Below are 20,197 nucleotides of genomic sequence, written 5' to 3'. Positions count from 1 at the left end.
CGTTCCTTAATATGCAAGCAATGAAGCATGGAACATGTATCGCGTGATATGTGCAATATCAAGTAGAATGAGAACTCTGTGTGTGTGTGTGTGTGTGTGTGTGTGTGTGTGTGTGTGTGTGTGTGTGTGTGTGGGGGGGGTGAGTGCACACAAAAAAGGGAAATAATGTGTTTCTGTAATAGAGAGAGAGTAATAAAGAGATAAGACAAATATCAGGGTTTTGAATCTTATAGACCAGGGATGGGCAACTTTGATGATAGAGAGGGCCACAAAAAAATGTCCTCGCTACCAGAGGGCCAGATTTTGCTGAGGCCTGGGGGCCTAATGGCGCCGGCGCGAAAAATTTGGGGCATTTGAAGCCAGGTTTAGAGGAATAACTAATTTTAATTAATAGTTGTGATGTCATTATTCGGTCTTAACCACCAATATTTGATCCTTTTCTCACTCACTCCTATGTCACCATCTGCTCTCCCTGCAGGGCTTGAAATTAACTTTTTAGACCACCTGCCAGTATGGCTGCTAGATTTTAAAGTTACCAGCCAATTAGAATTTCCACTAGCCAAAATGTTTTTCTTGAAATAAACCAGAATATGAGTGGGTTAATTTAAGCATAAGTATCAGTAGGATACTCAAAGCCTGTGTTGAGGGTCACACAAGAACAAAAATGCACTCTTGAAGTTAAATAAATCCAAAACCAACGAGTTAATTATTTAAATTTTTACTTCAATGTAGAACAGTCATTTCTTACACATGAGATTACTTTTAGCCTTTTAGTCATAAAGATTATTGAAAGATATTCCATATTCCAGACTGAAATGTTATAACAGAAGTGGAGTATTGGCCAGAATGACATGAACATTTGGACACTTATTCAGCAGGTATCTTGCATGTTGCGTTCACGTGCACTGTATTTTTTTTTTTCAATTCCAGTGCGGGCCACACTCGCGGACAGTTGCCCACCCCTGTAGACCTTTAAAGTTTAGAAAACACTACTGCTGAGCTAGAGTAGCTTGGTAAAGATTTTCTCCCGCACAGCTCCCTTAGGTCCCTTAGATCCCTGACTGGATTAAAACCTGCTCTGACCACTGAAGACTGTCTTGTGTACCTCTGCCTCCCCATGTGCCCAGTTAAGCGTTTAAATCAAGTTCAAAGTGTTGTAGGGCAAGGCATGACTATTTCATCTTCCTATACTTTTCAATACTTTAAAATGCTATTTCTCAATAATGTTTCCCCATACTGTTTAGTTTAGCACATCATGTGCATGCATGCATTGGCAATTTGTCTGGCAAAACAAAATCCAATGGGACTCTTTGTCCTGGAAAATTCCTAGTGTAAGTTCTCCAATAGACTAGTCGTATTTTGTACAAATACAGCAAGGAATTAAAGAGTGTACATGTTTGATGGAGGGTCATTTACTCTTCTTCCCCTCTGAGGTCTGGAAATTGGTTGTTCAAATTTTTTATTTATTGCTGTAAGATTATTCCCTTTATGTGTCTGCCTTTAACACAGGACTAATACCGCATTCATGACAACTCGGACCGCCGGAGGTTTCATCTCGGAACCTCCGCCCCTGGCATATTTGCGTTCACACTGCACTTCCCTGTCGGAGGAAAAACACTTAGAAAAACCAAGGAGGGTTCTGGGAAGTGGTAGCCTGGGTAAACCCAGTCCCCACGTGACCTGCTCTCAGAGTTCTCAGTCACTAGTGACTGAGAACCAGAGGTCTGAGAGCAGGTCATGTGGGGGCTGGGTTTACCCAGGCTAGGGAAGTGGAGGCGGTAATGCAACATTTTGCATGAGATGTGTGGATCATACCCGAATTTCAGAGCTGTAATTCCGGCCTGGACGACCGTTCAATTCACTTTTTACAGGTCGGAACCCATTTTTTCCGGTGGTCCGAGTTCTTGAACGGGGTATAAACCCCCCAGATTTCTGGCGATGGCGCTCCGGCGCTGCAGATGGATGTATCTCGTTTTGGAGGGCAAAAAAAAGCAGGTTTGAACCCATAGAGGGCACTTATGCTGTTGAAAATGATAAAGATTGTAGAATATTATAAATGTGGTCTCAAATGTGGAAATTTTGACCAGAATTCTTCACACACCACCCCAAAAGCCATATACAGTATATTGGTTAAAAGCTGAAAAAAAGTGTTTTGGGGTTTAGTCCTGCTTTAACTTGGACTTTGTTTGTTACCTACTCTATACAGTAGGTGAGTGATAAGGATGGATCCAAAGCTGTCATTTTGAATGTTAAAAAGCATGTCATCAACACGGGTGTTAATGTACATGTTGAACATCTCCCATTTGAACCCTATTACTTGCATCATAACAGTAACATAAGCCTATTTTGGAATGATCCCTATGGGCTACAATCGATTATATTCACATACCAAATGACATAACACAATTCTTTACATTCGATGACATGCTTATGTGCATTGCACATACATGTATAATCATCCAGGCCCTTTGCACTGCTATTCAAACCATTCTAATATGTATAAATGCTATTTCAATGTGTGGCAGCTAAGCATCTTATGTCAGAGTGGAATCAAATGTTTTCTTGTAAAACCTATAGGTGTACCCTAGTTCAGGGTTTCAAAGGCACAAGGCTGATGGATGTATGAATCTGTTCAGTAGGTCCTATGTATTAGAATAGATTCCAATCAAGTGCACGTCTTGCAGGGTTGCTGTTGAAGTGCAAGACTTGATTGTGCAGGCAGGGATGTTTGCTTAATCACTTAACGGGTACTTTCACAGTGAGCTATCTAGCTGTAGATGCAGTTTGATGCATATTTTTCTCATTAAAGCCTAACAGTAAGTTTAACTTCTTGAGCATAGTAACTCAAATGTGTGTTGCCATGATTGAAGGTTTCCATTTTCTTTGTAATGTCTTAATTTAATTTGAGTATGCCTTATGGGGGACTGTTCTGTTACCACATTTTTGTACTGACCATTTTGCAGTTTTCTGGTCGTGGACCCTCGAGCTCGTTGTATGTCTGCTAGGCTAGGCCATTGCATTGTGTGTGCCATAACACTTGAACCCTGGTTTAAAATGCATCATCCTTCTGCACTGTCCTGTAAACAAGGTTGCCAAGCCAACTAATGCACATGATGACATGTCATGTCACACATACTGTACATTGACTAAACATAACATTTACCTTCAGTGGACACTGACAGTACATAGCCTAGTAAGACAGAAGTTGTAAGTTAACTTATGTATGATTAGTCTTAAATGAATTAGCCATACTACAGTATTTGAAAGCTACATTATAAGTTACATTTTGTTGATGATGTATATTCAAAAATTGCTGTTCCACATTGACTAATATGATGCTTTTGATATGCAAAAGTGACTGAATTTAAGGAAAAGCAAATACACAACCAGGTTAATAGAAAAATAATATTCAAAATCCATAACTCAACAACAGCCTATCACAGTCAACTTAACGCTATACGTTATGTAACTACTGTAGATATTGTGCATGGTTGGCATGGTCATAACATAATTATCTGAATCAATAAAAAGGAAAACTGCTAATTCTGTCTTGTCTGTTTCAACTCCTTCAATCCAAAGATATGCTGTGTTTTGCAGGGTTGGGTTAGGCTACTTTAAAAATGCAATCCGATACAATTACTACTTGTTAAAAAAAAAAATCAGTGATGTAATTCAAGTATCTCACAATGGGTAAAAAAAAATTAAGTAATGTATGTGATTTGGGCTATTTTGCATTACTTTTGGATTAGCAACTTTTGAGCAAATTTCCTGCATTTCAGTACTGGAGTCTGGGCATGCTTCGTCAGAAGGACATTTTTCACTCACACACACACACACACACACACACACACACACACACACACACACACACACACACACACACACACACAAATTTCAGAGCTTATGTGTTGGTTACAGGCTTTCAGCTAATCTATCTAGTGTGGCCTGTTACTCATTAAATAATAACAATACAGTGTGGCATGTTTCTTATTAATAATAACAATACAAAGTGGAAAAAGAACACAATGTCAGCTGCTGCAACTGGCTGCAGACTTTTATTTCACAAGACCAGGTTGGACCAGAGTGGTGTTGTGTGAGGGTGAGGCAAATGTTGCAATGTGTGCATAGTAATCCCAATTTTTACTAAAAAATTATCTTAATTGTAATCTGTAACCGTCAGGGATTACATTTAGTAATTTACTCCCCAAGCCTCAGCTCGCATTCGCAGCTTGCCTGCTGTGTGGCCAATGAGACCAGCATCACTGATGTCAGATTTATGACATCACTGATGATGTCACAGTGGGATTTATGACATCACTGATGATGTCACCATGGGATTTATGACATCACTGATGATGTCACAGTGGGATGCATTCTTGACTGATACTGTTTCAACTCGACAACATAAACATTTCCCCATCTTAATTCTGGTTGCAGTGTTTGCTAGTACAATAACTTACAGAACATAAGACTGTTCCCCAACGTATACACAATTCCGTGAAAACCATCCGGAATGACTTACTGATGTCACAAATTCTATGACATCACCAGTGATGTCATAAATCATTGATGATGTCACAAATTAAATTACATCATCAGTGATGTCATACATTCGATGACATAATTTTTTTTTTTTTTTTTTTGTATACATGTATTTATTGTAACAAAGCAACTGATACACTTAATTTAATGTCAACAGGTTTCCAGTGGAACAGGAGAAACACTGCAGCCTCCTTGGGGGGAAGACTAGTCATGATCTCTCCTGTCTGAAAATGTTAGGCCGAGCTCAAAATTAGAACAATTTTTATGTTTTGTTTTGTTTTTATAAAAAAATGTAAATTTCAAACTTTTTGGGGGGGGGGGGGGGTCTGAAAAACAATACAATGAAAATTCGACTGACACAAATCCAGAGTATACCGTATGTCGAAAAAACCCACATGCCCCGCCCCACCACCCCAATAAACGGTGTACAATAACCAAGATATAGAACCCAAAACATTTACAACAAGCTGGTGCCTTCAATCAGTTCCATTAGTACAATGAGTCACAAAGGGAAACTCAACCTCTAGTAAGCCTTAGTAACCCCCAACACTGGATATACATTTATATCGAAAACTGGCTAAGGATGCTATGATTAAGTTATCACTGCACCATGGCTTATTTTATTGAACTCACAACTTCAACATCTCATACATAGAAATTGCTATTGTACTTCATTTAAATCTACGCAGGATGACATGCAGAATGCTACTTTTTTTTTATTCTTTTGCATGTCTTTGGGAGATGTAGAATAAGGATGATAGGTGAGACTTCCAGATAGCGACAGATGCCCCCCCTGACCTGTTGAACTATTGGAACTATGGATCGGTCTTGAAAACACTCCAAACAGTGTATACATGTATTTATTGTAAGAAAGCAACTGGTGGACAGGGTGGCTGCGGAGGGATAGGGGATGGACGGCACGAAAAAAGAAAAAGAAAAAAAGAAAATACATTAAAAAAAGAAACCCCAAAATAAAGTATCTTGCTCCCATGGGTTGGAGGACAATTATGGGGGAAGGGCCGGGAAAAGGTGTTGTGCGAAACGTTGTTTTGAAGTTTAGTCATTCGATGACATAATTGATGATCATAATTGATGATTGATGATGATTGATGATTGATGATGATTGATGATTGATGATTGATGATGATTGATGATGATTGATGATTGATGATGATCATAATAATTGATGATCATAATTCGATGACATAATTAATTCGATGACATAACATTCGATGACATAATCAGTGATGTCATAAATGACTAGTGATGTCACTGTTTAGTCACTTATAATAAAGGGACAAAACACCAAAGAAGAAGAAATCATGGATCCTTTCTCACGAAGACAGTGCAAGCCCATCATGCTGCATGTGCAAACCATGCAGCTATCACTGCTTATAAACCAGAATTATCACAATTCTGCAGAAAAGAACAAACTGGTTCCAGCAAGATAGAAAGATAAAGATGCCCCCAAGCCAACCAGCGACCTCTCAGACGACCTGTTTCAATTTCATGGCTTTGATTTTGAGATTGACTTGCAGGCTAAATGTACAGTAGAGGTGAAGTCTCTGTCAGGAAGCTCCAATACACTATCGGTGAAGGATTGTGCTCCTTGCAGGTCCTTCAACCTGGGGGACTACAAGAAGAGCAACCCCCTCCTCTTCGCCATCTAGGGTCCCCAACCTTTTTTAGGATGAGTCTGAGACATTGACATATAAGAGCTAAAAGAGCTAAATGAGAGCTAAAAATAAAACTGGTCAAATCGAAAAATCTGCCTTGAGAGTTTGTTTGTTGATTTTGATCATCAGTTAATCTGTACATTTATGGTAAAAACAAATGCTTTTACAATGTTGCCATTTGATTTTTGTCTGTAGTCTACTCACATGGTTCTCAAAGTGGGGTCCAGGGGTCCTTGCAGGGGGTTCGGGGGTGCCCAGCAAAAAGGGGAATAATTTATTTTCACTATAATTCCATTTCCATCCATAAGTAATACAATGACAGAATGTAAATGTATGACTACTTTGGTCATGGGCTTCAGACTCTGTAATAAAACATCTAAAAGCAAACATCTTATCTGATGGGGGGACACTGACTGGACATAATCTTATCAAATGGGGGTCCGTGGTCTAATTTGTGTCAGTTTAGGGGTCCTTTAATGTAGGCTTGTAGTCGGCACTCCGAAGCAATGGGTGGCGCTTAACTTTGAATCCAGACCGGAATAAAATCAAGAGAAAGCAGCAGACAGCAGAAGGTGGCGGTAATGCACAAAAGCTGTTTGCCAACCGCCATAAAACATTAGAAGAAGAAGAAGAAGCAGAAGAAGACAGCAGAAGAAGATCGGTCGAGTTCTTTCTTTGGTCGAGTTGTGTCGTTGTGTCGCACATAGTGTTTAGAGGACGATCTTGGGTATGTATGTATATAGGATTCACACTCATTTATGTCTGGGTTCGTGTTTTATTACGGTTAACGTAACGTTACTTTATTTGGTGAATATATGTCTTAACTAGCTCCGTGTGAGCGTCAGACCGTTTACCTTGCAAACAAAATACCCAGTCTAGCTAACTAGCATTAGCAACGCACTAAGCTCACGCTAGCTAACAAGTTGACCTGCGCCTCCTAAATATAGCGTTAGCTGCAAAACCGAGAACTTCAGCCAGCGTACCTTGATCATGATGTAACGTAACGTTACTGCTTTGGATACGTGTAGGAACATTTAACAAAAGTACAGATTGGTAGCGGCTAACGCTACGTCTCAAATCGCGTTTAGTGTTTTCCATTGCAAATTCAACGTTAATACCAAAGGGAAACAACAATAACGTTCATCGTTGACTCGTTTCGGTGTAACACCTTAACTGCGAATTAACCCAACGTTAACGATATTATTAGCTGCTTACTTAAGGAAAGGCGGGTTGTTATTTGATAAATGAGTGTTGGTTATAGTTAGCTACACGATCTCATCAGGGGTAAGCAAACAGTCCGATAGAGGGGGTATGCATCGTGAAAAATAAGAGGTATTGCTACTTTTCAACGATGGCTACAACGGCTGAGCTGGTCGTTTATTTTTCTTCTTGGCACGGTGGATTTCAGGCGAGCCCTTCCTTCCCCCACGCCGCCGTCAGACTGTTTTTCTGTAGATAAGAGATAAGACTGCAGCTCTCTCTCCTTTGAGAGAGCCTGGTGACGCGAGGTCAGACTGCAGCAGACTGCACCCAGCGTGAAAATGAAATACTGAGGGGAAGTGAACATGTATTCGAAAATTACTCTCACTCTTCTAAAACATGATTAAATTCCTAACAACCAATTTGCATGTTTGATTCCTTTACTTTACTTTATTTGTTTATTTGGACGGGACAATGCACAATTAATGAACACATAAAACATGAAACGGATACAGTCACCTGAAACATGGTAAAAGTGTAAAAAAGTGCCAGATTTAGCACAAGGCTAGATTCCATCCGCAGTCCCCAAACATAAAAACAGAGGAATATAAAACAGTAAGACCTACATACATAATTCAAGGATCAAGGATACTTTATTGTCATTCATCATGCCAAACATAATGAGCGAAAAGCAGTACTCAGGTCTCAGTACTAAGTAACCTAAAAACTATAGCATAAAAATAGAACTATTAGGGATTAAGAATAAGTACCTAAACCCAAAACAGCTCTATTAAGTTAAATTAGAATAAGTAAAATCTAAACTACAACCAGCTAAAACAACAATGGACAGCAATAAAAACATACAAAAAATAATAATTAATTAATAGAACACTCAAAAGAAACAGATAGTAAGGTACACTCAAAAATACAAAAACGACAGAAAACATACTATAAATAAATAATTACGTGTCTGGTTGGCTTTCAACCATTGTTTTAATTTATTTCTAAAAGTGGAGCCCATTCCTTATGGGGTCACGTAGATGGCCTTAGAAGTAGTTTGTTCTTTTTCGAAATATAATTTAAGATGTACATTTCCTTATTTAAACATTTGCGTATTAAACCGCGATGAAAATAATATTGGCAAATGATCATGTTTAAGATGAACATTCAAGATTTCTCACCCCGCAACAGACAAACAGTGGTTACAGTACATTACAGTGAAGGTAATATGAATTGGACATAACTTTGGAATAAATTAACAGTCAGCCAGCTATTCAGTTAACTCAGTGGTTTGAATGACTGCATGACTATTGCTTTAAACGGCATAGCAACGTGATCAGTTAAACAGCCAAAGTAATAGCCTAACGTTACATAAAATCAGATGAGTCATTTAAAAACAGTCATTCTCTTCTGTTTACATTTCATAAAAAAATTAATCTTTTTAAAAGTTGGATTATCTTTATTTATTTTGGGTAAAAGCTGGGGGGGGGGGCAGCTCTAAAGTAGCTAATTTTAGGTATATAGCTTGTTTAGCCACCACAGCTGCATTTTATCTACTTGGGGTGCCATAAACTTCATACAATTTCTGTTTTGTTCGTAGATTACGGTACTCACTCACTGCCAAAGATGGTCCGACCACATTTTGGACCTCCACGCTTCAAGCCCAGGTAATGTTTTCATGGTGTGAAGCTGAAACCAGGTGGTTTGGTGTTGGCTTTGACAGTTATGTCCTTGGTACTGATGCTAGCATTAAAAACATGCACATATACGCTTGATGATGTCATGTTTTTTGTTGTGAATTGGTGGTATTCAAAGATTGGTAGCTTTCATGTCATATAATTTTGCATCCTTGTGTCCTAGCAGGCCCTACACAGATGGACACGGCAGTGCGCCGTGTGAAGAGCACTACACCCCCAACTCCAAACGACGGAGAGATGACTACCCAGGAAAGGCCCCTTTCCACTTTAGAGAATCCAGAGGTAGAGGTGAATCCAGAGGCAGAGGACGACCCCCCTTTGGCAAAAGGCCCCCACTGATGGGAGAACGAAGGGAACCACCTTTCAATCACTGGAGGTCCCAGAACCAGGATTCCTTTAAACCATACCCGTCCCAAATGGAACCACACCATAGCCAGAGGAGGCCTCCTACCTCTAGGCCAACCCGGCCCCCCCAAGCCCAGAATCACTCATCCTCACGCAGTCCCGTACAAGGGTCACCAGGCCACAGGGGACCACCTTTTCATGGCCACCCTTCAAGTCATAACTCACCCTCACCAAGGCATTATCGTAACCACCCAGCTGACAGGAGGCCAGGCGCTACACCGCCCTACCAGGGCTCTTTTAGGGGCCCAAAAAGGCAGACGGATTTTCCCCATCAGGAGCAACGGAGTCGAGACCCCCGCGGGCATTACAGTCCAAGAGAACGGCCGTATGAACACCCTGGTGGGAAGCGCTGGAATGGGCCTGGAGCCTTCTCTCATCAGCAGCAGCACAATGGAGAACACGGGCCCTCTGGTTCACAGAGGAAGCCCAGAGAGTTACATGGCAGAGGCTCATGTCCAGAGAGGTACAGGAGTGAAGCAATGCAGGCTGGGTAAACTTATTAAAGGGGAGGCCTGAAGCTGGCCCAGTCCTCCCAGTCACAGGGGTCATAATGATTACCTCTACCCTGCCCCAACTCATAGTTAATAGAGGGTATTAAAGTGGGCTCTGATGTAAACATGGCTTTCACCTGCCACTCACAGGAGTATTACAACTGTAATTGCTCATTGAAAATTGACCTCAAATTAAAATTGACCTGTTGCATATTATCATGGCATTATGATGGGGCAGTGTAAAAATATGTTAAAGTTCCGTTTTCCCAATTAACACGGCCATGGATCTACCATTGTAATTATGTCTCTATTGTTTGATGGATATGCAGGTGGTCATCTGAACAAGACTCCAGGAGGAAGCGTGCCGAGGTGGAGAGGGAGGGCAGCAGATCCCACAGCACAGAGAAGGCACAGGAAGGCCATTCTCACCTCCCCCCTTACAGATCCCCCTCATGGAAAGGAGGTCTGTCATCATCATCATCCTCCTACCATAACAGCCCTCAGCAGAGGCAGCTGGCCATGTCTCGCAAAAGGAGGATGCCAGACCTCAACATGCCCTCAACAGGCCCCGCACTGGAGTACAGCCATCCAAAGCACCCCAGGAGAGAGAGACCGCAACTCCTCAATGTTCCCAGGGGATTTGGTGGCAAAGCGTTGTCTCTCATGGATAGAAGTCGCATAGTGAAGGGCAGACAAATGAGAGCGGAGTCTGTGATGAGGCTCCGAGCGCCCCCACCTCTGAAAGTCAAGCCTCCCATGGGAGAGTCTGCTTCACGTGCAAATATCACTTCCATTCTTGCTATCAGGAAGAAGCGTTTCCAGTCAAATGCCGTCCCCCTGAAAAAGGTGGAACTGGAGAGGGCAAAACCACGGCAGCCATCACCCAGCGGAGATGGCAATGCAAGCAAGTCTTCGAGAGACTCTGATACAGTGAAAGAACAGGTGGAGTCCCGTCGGTCATTGAGCACCCACAGGTATGGTATTTTCCTTCTCACACTGTGCGCAGGGGCTTGATGATGATTAGGAAGTCAAGAAACGATTTCTCTATATGAAGGGGGTACCTGCTGTGGAAAATGGAGATGTCGTGATGAGCTGTAAATGTGCACCATTGATTCAGTTGATGAAACATGCTACAAAGGTTTTGAAATACCTTCATATCACTGCGTGCTACAAATGTTTCAGACTACCTTCATATCAAGTGGGCTGAAGAGAAGGTACTAAGTTTGTGCTCAAGTCATTCAGATCCTCTACAATGCCGCCTCTTTTTAAAACTTCAAAAACGATCGTTCAGGAGGAGCGAGGAAAAATAAGTTGATCGATCTGTGTCACTGAAGGATTCCCACATTTTGCCAATATTGATAAAAAGATGTGCTGTTCGGATGTGGTGAAGACACCCCTCATCCTCCGTATGAGCAAAAAGCCAAGTGGAGCTCAAGTTACTACACGTAGCCTAAACACACGAGAGGTGATGGGACACGAAGAGGACTACACTTATCAGTGAGACACAATGCCCTATTTAACTCAGTGGAAACATGCCAGCATACACGGAGCTTGGAAAAAGAGATGCACTAATGTCAGATGTCAACGACTGACAGAGCACTGCAGCAAGGCCGTCAGTTGAGGAAATCTCTCCCTCAGCTCAGAGCTGCAGCATAAGGCAGCAAAGTGGCATCACTCAGCTCAGAGCAGCAGCTGCAGCAAAGTGGCATACTGGAACATGGATTTGACAAATGAAGCTAGTCTGAACTATGACAAAGTAGTCCCCAATCTCAATACAGATGATGATATCACCGATGTCAAAAAGAGACAAAAGACCTGAATCACCGAAGAGGAGTTTTTGTTTTGCTCAAGAACATTATTGGCCCATGTCAGAATTAGGTGACAAACTGTACATTCATTTTCAATGATTATATTCTTATAATTGAAGTTACATAGACTTAAAAAAAAATCTCCCTAATTCTACTTGGCCAATTCCCCCTGCTGTCGCGGTCGTTGCTCCATCCCCTCTGTAGACTAGTACATGCTTCCTGACACAGGTGCAGTCGCCTGCCGCTTCTTTGCACCTGACAGCAGGATGTAGCGCGGAGGAGGATCACGCTATTCCCCCCAGTTCCCCTCCCTCCGAACAGGCGCTCCGACCGACCAGAGGAGGCCCTAGTGCAGCAACCAGACTACATACCCCACCAGCTTCCCACCCACAGACATGGCCAATTATGTCTGTAGGAATGTCTGACCAAGTTAGAAGTACTGCTGTGCAGAATTGAGCCTGGGTCTCCACAGTGGTAGGCGAGTGCTTTTACCTCTACATTACCCAGACGCCCTCTAGTTCCATACTTAATACATTTCAAATGATAACTTTTACTTGATGAAGTGTGAAAAGATTTATTAGTAAAAACAAAATACAGATTCTAAAAATACTTAAAGCCCAAAGAACCCAGGAAGCATATTGTGGAACCCCCCCACTTTAAAAAATGATCTCTTCACCTCCCACACCTGCATGTATGCATGCATAGTGCTCTTGGAGTAACACCTGGTTCAAGCTTCACGCAGAATGCAAGTGTCAAGAGTGTACGCAGTCAATATTTTTAAATTGTGGCCAAATTGACTTATTGGAGTCGTGTGTGAGGCTGTGCATCTTCTGAAATTTGAAACTACACTGATGATGCCGCTGTCCGGAATTGGCTGAACAAAGAGGAACTGGAACTACTGGCCGATACTGGTGTTTGTTTCGAAGAGCTGAAATCCCCTACGACAACATTTAAAGTCCTGGACTTACCAGGCACACGGTCATGAGAAACACAAAATGGATGACTGAAGCGCGGCATGTCTATGGCTCCCACATGTCTAGCCAGGAGCCACAGAGCCAGAATGAACCAAGACTAAGTTGGAGCAGCATGTTTTGATGGACACATCAGCCATTGTAGAAAACAAACCTGTGTCTGGTTTGACAGGACATTTGAATAACCTCATTAATGCCTTCAGTGGAACAGGCCTTGATGCAACATCTTGAAGAGCCGGAAAAAAGTTTTTAAATGTCTGAGCACAAAACAAGACCCTCTGCAAAGTGAGGCCAAAGTCAAGAAGGATGAAGAAAGAACCTTGAAGTGAAAAAAGGCAGAACTAAGGGAAATTATTAACTGGAGATGGCCATTGGAAAGGACATTAAGGTGAAACCTGAAATCGCAAGTGACTAGAATTCCAATTTTGACGATGCTACATGGAGACACAAGCAAGATCAACATGATGTAGATTCAGAATTATGAGCATCTTGCTCTTGTGTTCTTGTAAAGATTCATGAATTTGGGCCCGCTCTACAGGTCAACAAGTGCCGTGATTGGTTCCTCTGTCCAGTCAGTCATGTGACCAAAACATAATCATAAATGCGCATCAAGTGAATCCGTGAAATCGAAATCTTCGATAACCACATATCCTAGGAAGCCTGTTGCGAGGGACTTCTGGCAACTAAGGGGAGTATAGAGCACTTAAGTCTCTAATGCAAGCCTTGATTTGTATCCAGTATCTGCTAGACATGACAAGACAAGACACGGCTCCCTGTGATCAAAACATTACATTGTCATCCAATACTTCGCACTTGATCCCACTTTACCCTCAAAACCATTTGAAGAAGAGGTGAAGACGACACTGCACTTTGACACTCTTTTTATTGCATAACTAAACGGGTGATCGTCGTCATTAAAGCCCAACCATCTCCAACCAACCACGGCCAAGAGCCCAATCCAGTGTGGATCTGAGACGTGAGCACTGCAAAAGCCCCAAGTCAATTGCTTTGACCCCTGGCCTTATGGCTCTCCTCATGATGCCCACTGTACAGCTGTGGAGAAGAAGCTGTTGAGCTTACATCCCCAACTTGCGTGTGCACAACCATGCACTACAGCACTACAAATGTTCCCAAGACTCAGTCCCAGTCAACTCTCATCAAACTCTTGGCCTAAAGAAAATTACACGAAGACAACTACAGGAACAATTAGGAATGGCTTAGAGGTGAATATTTTGGAAGATCAGACTGTGACACTGCCATCAAGATGTTGCCCGCCTTTGCTTCAGAGAGGGACGATAGAAGATGTTCTAGACAAATTTCTGAAAGTCCTCCGCAAGATATGCCTGCTCTAACAATCACTGAGTGAATGAGGAGAGCTCAGATTGATTCAGGGTACAGTAATAGGAGTAAAGACGCATGGAGATTCCATGGTTTTTGTAAGTACCCATGTGTGATGCGTGGCTTTATGATCATTTTCTGCCTGCCAAACAGTGCTGTTCATTAGTGGTTTGATTTACAGTACTTCTATGAAATGAAAGGTTAATATTATTTGTAGATATTCAGCCCTTCCTGCTATTTTCACATGCCATTCTTCTGTGTCGTTGATTATAGAACACTGATCAGTTCAGCCTTCAGAAATGCTGACATCCTTAACATGCTTCTACTGATCTCTCCTCAGCGCCTCCCCTGTAGAAAAAGCTCTGTCATGTGACCTTGTCGTCGTTTCCCACTGGCAAGCTGGGCCAAGTTCCAGCTCCAAGGGCTGCTCATCCCCAAGGGATCGCAGCCCCAAGTCAAAGACAGGTAGGCAAACTGTGATCTTGTGACTGTAAAATTTTGGAAAACTTTGAAGGCTTATTTCTTTGTTGCTTCTCTGTATAATTTGTCTTGTGTCTCTATACATACCAATATTGTTTTCATTTATTCTAATAAATCTTCCCCTAATTTTTAGAACGCAGTTCAGATTCGGGTGCCCCCCCGAACAACCGTTTCTCAAAAATGCACGACTCCAGATCATTGCTCAATGAACGCAGAGGAGCCAATTTGGACAAGAGAACTTTTAGGTAAATTGCCTAGAATTCTGCTCACATTCGTTTTTGTTACAATGCTTCTCAAAGCCTTTTAACAAACAGCTGTTGGAAGTGCAAACTTTCTATAGAGAATGTCCCTGTTGTGATGTTCACCTGTTGTTTTGCAGGCCGTTTCATATGACACAGGAGAGCCACAGACCTGGGAGGCCCTTCAGGAGACCAGGACCAGGACCCAATCAGGTGAGCGGCGCAGTAAAATAGTGCATTTATGTGTTACAATTAGACGCTTATAAATCCTATGAAGAAATACAGAATACAGGCACACGTGTTTCTTTTTTTTCTCTTTTCCCCTTTGTCATTATTGGACAAAAGCCTTGGATCAACATTTCCGGATGAAGTCTATTGTTGCCAGTTTAGACGCACAAGAAATACAGTAAGGGCAAAGTAACAGCCTTCACTCATGTTTTACAGAGACCGCCGTTCCCAGGTGGTCCAAGGAGGATGGCCCCGGAACCGTCTGGAAATATTAGAAGACCACTCATGGTATGTATTCAGTGATAAACTGCTTTCCATTTGAATATCTGATTGGCCCTACTGTTTTCTTATGGACCAATACTTTTGGTGTTTCTTTAGGAGAGCTTTGTGCCACGTCCCTTCCCACATCAGAAGCCGGTGTTCCGAAAAACTATCAGTATCATGTCTAAATACCGCAACATGCAGACGATGCGCCGTGTTCCATACAACAGAGGTCCTAACAACCGAGGACCCAACCAACAACGCTGGTGATACCCCTAGTAAGTTAGATTTTGGCCGGCGATGTCTATGATGTGATCCACACATTTTACTTGAATACAATCCACAGGCAGAAACATGACATGAAGCAGAACATTACCAGGCAGGTAGTTCGTATAATGTATCATTGTTAGTTTGGAACAAATTGTAATAAAATCAACACAAATCTATTTAAAATAAAATATATTAGTCAGTTGACTGTCTGGTTCTGGAAGTTAGATAGTTCCATTATTTGCTGCTTGCACCAATTTTGTCAGTTTGCTTAGGCGAACTGTGCTTCAGGTCAAGTCACGGTGTGGTGGATTGTTTGACACTTGTCATGTTTTTAGCTGTGGGACTCCACTGCATTTAGTGCCAGATTGCTACTCTGTCTTTCCCAACCCTCCTTTTAATATTTGTATGAATCGGGGGCATTCGGGTAGTCCCTACCTACTAGGCTTGTCAAAAGTATCGATAAAAGACAATACTAAAAATTTGAAACGGATACAATACTCATTTGCAACAGGTATCGATAGTATCGATAAGTATCAACACTAAAAATTTGAAACTGATACAATACTCACTTGCACCTGTATCAATATCAGCAGTGTTTTCTCTTAATGAAAAATCAAACATACCACTGATTTCTCCCTCCCTGTCATTGGTGGATATCTGTTGCTTCAACAAGTTCAAAGTATTCTGATAGGCTGATCACTAGAGCAGGTGTAATCTGCTGTGTTATGATAGGCTGATGACTAGAGCAGGTGTAATCTGCTGTGTAAGGTCAAAGTTTTTAATGAGTTTTATCAGGTCTGCGGGTGGGAAGCCAGATTAGGGGTATGTGTCCTGGTCACTGCACTAGCGCCTCCTCTGGTCCGGCGGGGGCGCCTGGTCGGGGTGGAAGGGAACTGGTGGGAATAGCGTGATCCTCCCACGTGCTACCCCCTGCTGGTGAAGCCCCCCCTTGCCAGGTGAAAAGAAGCGGCTGGCAACTGCGCATGTGTCGGAGGAAGCATGGTGCTAGTCTCGGCTCTCCCCAGATCGGCAGAGGGTGGAGCAGCGACCGGGGCAGCAGGGGAAAATTGGCCAAGTACAATTAGACATTACATACCGCTCAAGGCAGCTCAACTGTTCATGCATGCCATGATATTTTCTCACTTATCCTACTGTGTAACTATGGGCCCAGGCTTCACAAGCAACTGTCAAACCTGTCACATCACTGTACAAACAGGCACTGAAAATAATGGATCGAAAACAAATGAAATGGCATCACTGTATAATTCTACACAAGTACAGGCTGCTCAGTTCTGACAGCTTCATTAAATTTTCGTTTGTCAAATTTATTTTTAAATGTGTGAATAATCTCGTCCCAGCCGTACTTTCACCATATGTCACAAAAATAAACGGCAACAGAATTGCCACAAGGGGATCAGCGAATGGCAATTGTAGAGTGGCCCAACGCAAAACTACTTTCGGTCGGTCATCCTTTTCAGTAAAAGGGATACATATATGGAATTCCCTACCAACAGAAATAAAAATGCAAACTAATCTGAAAAGCTTTAATGAAAAGGTGAAACACTGGCTGAAGTCAAATCAAACCTGCGACCATTGGTCACTGATGTAGTTGTGTAATTTTACTGTAAATTTTGTATGATGTAGTAGCATAATTCTACTGTAAATTATATATGATCGTGTCACAATTTTTATGTTTGCACTTTGTTTAGATTATCTATTTTATTAGAAAAGCCTACCCAGGGACAGGGATTGCAAATTAACCTTGGCTAGATATCCTATATGCATCGCATATGTTTCATGTTACTGTAACTTGTTACAATGTTGTCTTGCATTGTCCCTGACAAAAAAATACATAAATTGGGGAGAAAACAAAAAAAAATCATATGAATCCTTGAAATGGTATCAAAGCAACTTTTTTTTTTATTGAGACAAGACTAATTTACACAGAAAGGCTTCTAGGAAATGGTGGATTTAATGGCTCTAAAAAACTGCTTTAGGGGAAACATACTCATGAGTTTGTTTGTCTCTTGGTCTCAGCACAGGCGCCTGCTTCTGAAACGTTGCGAACATGAGATATCTGCCCAAGGTCTTGGCTGCTGGCTGAACGGCACAAACTCTCTGCTCACCACCTTCTCTAACCTGCCCATATATCCCAGAAGTGTGTTCTTGCTTGCGATTTCTTCACATTTGAAGTACTGCAGTACTTTGTTTTAGTATATTTGTATGTAAAGTAGCTATGCCATTACATTATGTTTCCCTACTTTTTGCTGTTTATGTTGATTTTGGAATTACTGCTCGCGATACTAGCAATTATCATTTCATTTGATTGTTTTTAGTAATTCTTTGTTTACCAGCAGTAAGATTTCAGGGTTGTTTATTTTAGGGTAAAGTTTACTTTGTTATCAAGCTTATTTTTCCCCGTGGGTCCTAATAGATAATTTGTGGGTGTTAGAAGTTTGATTATCACTGTCAACTCATTAAATGACAATTAGCTACTACTTGTAATGACTGTATCATAATATGTTCAGTGTAGCCTATTGTTTGAGACGTCAAATAAAATGATGTAAGAAGTTTGATTTGATGACCTTCATTTGAGTCATTTGTTTTGCATGTAGAGTCAGAGATGGGATAGAATCACTTGTGTGTAGACAACAGTGAATTGAATGAGCTCTCATTGGTGACAAATGATAGCATCACTCTACTCAATCACTGCATCACTTTAGCTCATCACTCATCAGTCATTCTCAAGTAGACTTGGCACTATCAAAGCAGAGAACAGGAGCCAGACTTCAAATCAGTAGTACGCTAATACCTCCTGAATACTGGAACAATCAACCAATTATTTGAATAACAGAACAATGAAAGATGCATTGTTTAAGGGTGCCATGGCACTAGTCCGATACCTCACGAGTCCGACACCTCACGAGTCCAAAAAAAGAGGCATTGGACAGGGGATCATGTCTATGTTCCCCGGGTTCTATATTCCCCGTTTTTCACTAACCCTAAACCTAACCTCCCCCAGACCCTAACCCAAAACCTAACCTCTCCCACCCCCACGCCTAAACCTAACCTCCCCCAGACCCTAACCCAAAACCTAACCTCTCCCACCCCCACGAACCCAAAACCTAACCTCTCCCACCTCCACGCCTAAACCTAACCTCCCCCAGACCCTAACCCAAAACCATGAGGTGTCGGTCTCGTGAGGTGTCGGACTAGGGGGCAGTCCCCTTGTTTAAGAGGGACACCCATCGCTACTTTAACTTGTTGTATTACTGAGCTCATTAGGCTCATTGTGTAGCAAACAGGAGTGATGTTTCATCAGTATGCTTTCTTTCCAAAGTTTGCAGTCAATTGTTCACACCCAGTGGCATATCTTCAGATGCTACTCTCAGGCTGGCTTTAATCATGCTGTTTTGTCAAACCAGTTTGAGGAGCAAATTGAAGAATGCTTCTCAACAGAAGCTACACCCATCTCTCCCCAAACACCAAAAGCGCACAACAGTGACAAAGTATTTATTAACCTTTATTTGATGTTTTGATTATGCATCTGGCAATTACTATTTTGACAGCTTAGTCCCTATATTTATCAAAGAAACTGCCATTGTATAATTTGAATGAATCTGTTGATATAATGGGGAAACATGGGACTAGGATAACTTGTAACATTTTAGGGTGAAGGAAGAATTCTGCATAAAAAAACGTGCCAGTTTAGAATATATGGATAATTAATGAAACGTAAATAAATGCAAATCATGATCCTGTTAGAGCTGAATATGAAAGTACCGGTACGTAAGGTCCAGTGATAGTGACTTATCCTGCTCAGTTTCACCCAATTTAAACATTGCAATTCACCATTCCTGTGTAACTGCCCCTTTAAACTCAGCTCTTGCCCTTCAGCCTGCCACACTGCCCCAGTGATATTTGTGAGCAGATCTGAGCAGCAGGCGGTCCTGTGCTAAACTTAGCCGTGACAGTAGCACTTCTCATCACAACATACTCTCCACGCCAGCAGGTTACAATGGGACCCTGGGCGCACGGTGTCCAGTTACCGCAGATGCTGCTGTATTTCACCAGCAACACTGGCAAAACAAGGTGAGTGTATGCACTGAATCCTTACCAGCACCGGGGGTGTAATCTTGTTATTGGATTAAGGTTATAGGGTGTTTTCTGAGGACTGTGAAATGTGTCACTGCTCCTGTGCCTTGGCTGCAGCATGTGCTCTACTGTACCACCCTCTTTTACTCTACTGTAGGTTCCCCATATTTGAAGAATTATCACAGTTATGTATATGATTTGGGGTTTGCCATTTTCAACACTAATAAACAATACTTGTATTTTCTACAAGGTGTTGCATGTCTCCGGCTGCACTGAGCTGATTGGTGTCTGTAGAATCTGCTCCACTGACTCCCTCCAATCTGTCCTTTGTAGATTTAGACTTTAAGACTGCAGCTTTTTCTGTCTTTCACTCTGTCCACACTTTACCTTGGTATTCTTCTCTGTCACCATGGGCGTCTATAGCTCTGCCCTCATTCCCGGTAAGGCTTTGTGACTCTTGTTATTACACCCGTTGCTGCTTGAATACTGTATATGT

The 20,197-nt window shown here is 41.9% G+C and overlaps 1 protein-coding gene across 2 annotated transcripts; it reads left to right on the top strand.

The window, feature by feature from the left end:
• The first annotated feature begins 6,866 nt into the window (after positions 1–6,866).
• Positions 6,867–18,167, top strand: LOC310778780 (uncharacterized protein). Of its 2 annotated transcripts, none has more exons than XM_083639228.1 (10): positions 6,867–6,945; positions 9,019–9,085; positions 9,282–9,983; positions 10,341–10,985; positions 14,469–14,593; positions 14,742–14,853; positions 14,988–15,060; positions 15,292–15,363; positions 15,454–15,614; positions 17,649–18,167. In XM_083639228.1, exons 2-9 carry the CDS (start codon positions 9,045–9,047, stop codon positions 15,604–15,606), a joined length of 1,923 nt encoding a protein of 640 aa, XP_083495354.1. In that variant the 5' UTR covers positions 6,867–6,945; positions 9,019–9,044; the 3' UTR covers positions 15,607–15,614; positions 17,649–18,167. The 2 variants fall into 2 exon arrangements, with proteins under 2 accessions (XP_083495354.1, XP_083495353.1); XM_083639227.1 differs by having other exon boundaries at positions 17,644–18,167.
• Positions 18,168–20,197: the final 2,030 nt, after the last annotated feature.

The sequence above is a fragment of the Poromitra crassiceps genome (assembly GCF_964638095.1).
Source record: "Poromitra crassiceps genome assembly, chromosome: 1".
NCBI lineage: Eukaryota > Metazoa > Chordata > Actinopteri > Beryciformes > Melamphaidae > Poromitra > Poromitra crassiceps.
The sequence above is the reverse complement of the archived record's forward strand: the minus strand, read 5'-3'. Positions and strand labels throughout refer to the sequence as shown.

Bases quoted from the DNA above. Each gene is read 5' to 3' on its own strand.
- LOC310778780 (XM_083639228.1), top strand. From the start codon at position 9,045: ATGGTCCGACCACATTTTGGACCTCCACGCTTCAAGCCCAG. The intron at 9,086-9,281 runs GTAATGTTTTCA...GTGTCCTAGCAG, and splicing joins CCTCCACGCTTCAAGCCCAG to GCCCTACACAGATGGACACG. The intron at 15,061-15,291 runs GTGAGCGGCGCA...CATGTTTTACAG, and splicing joins CAGGACCAGGACCCAATCAG to AGACCGCCGTTCCCAGGTGG.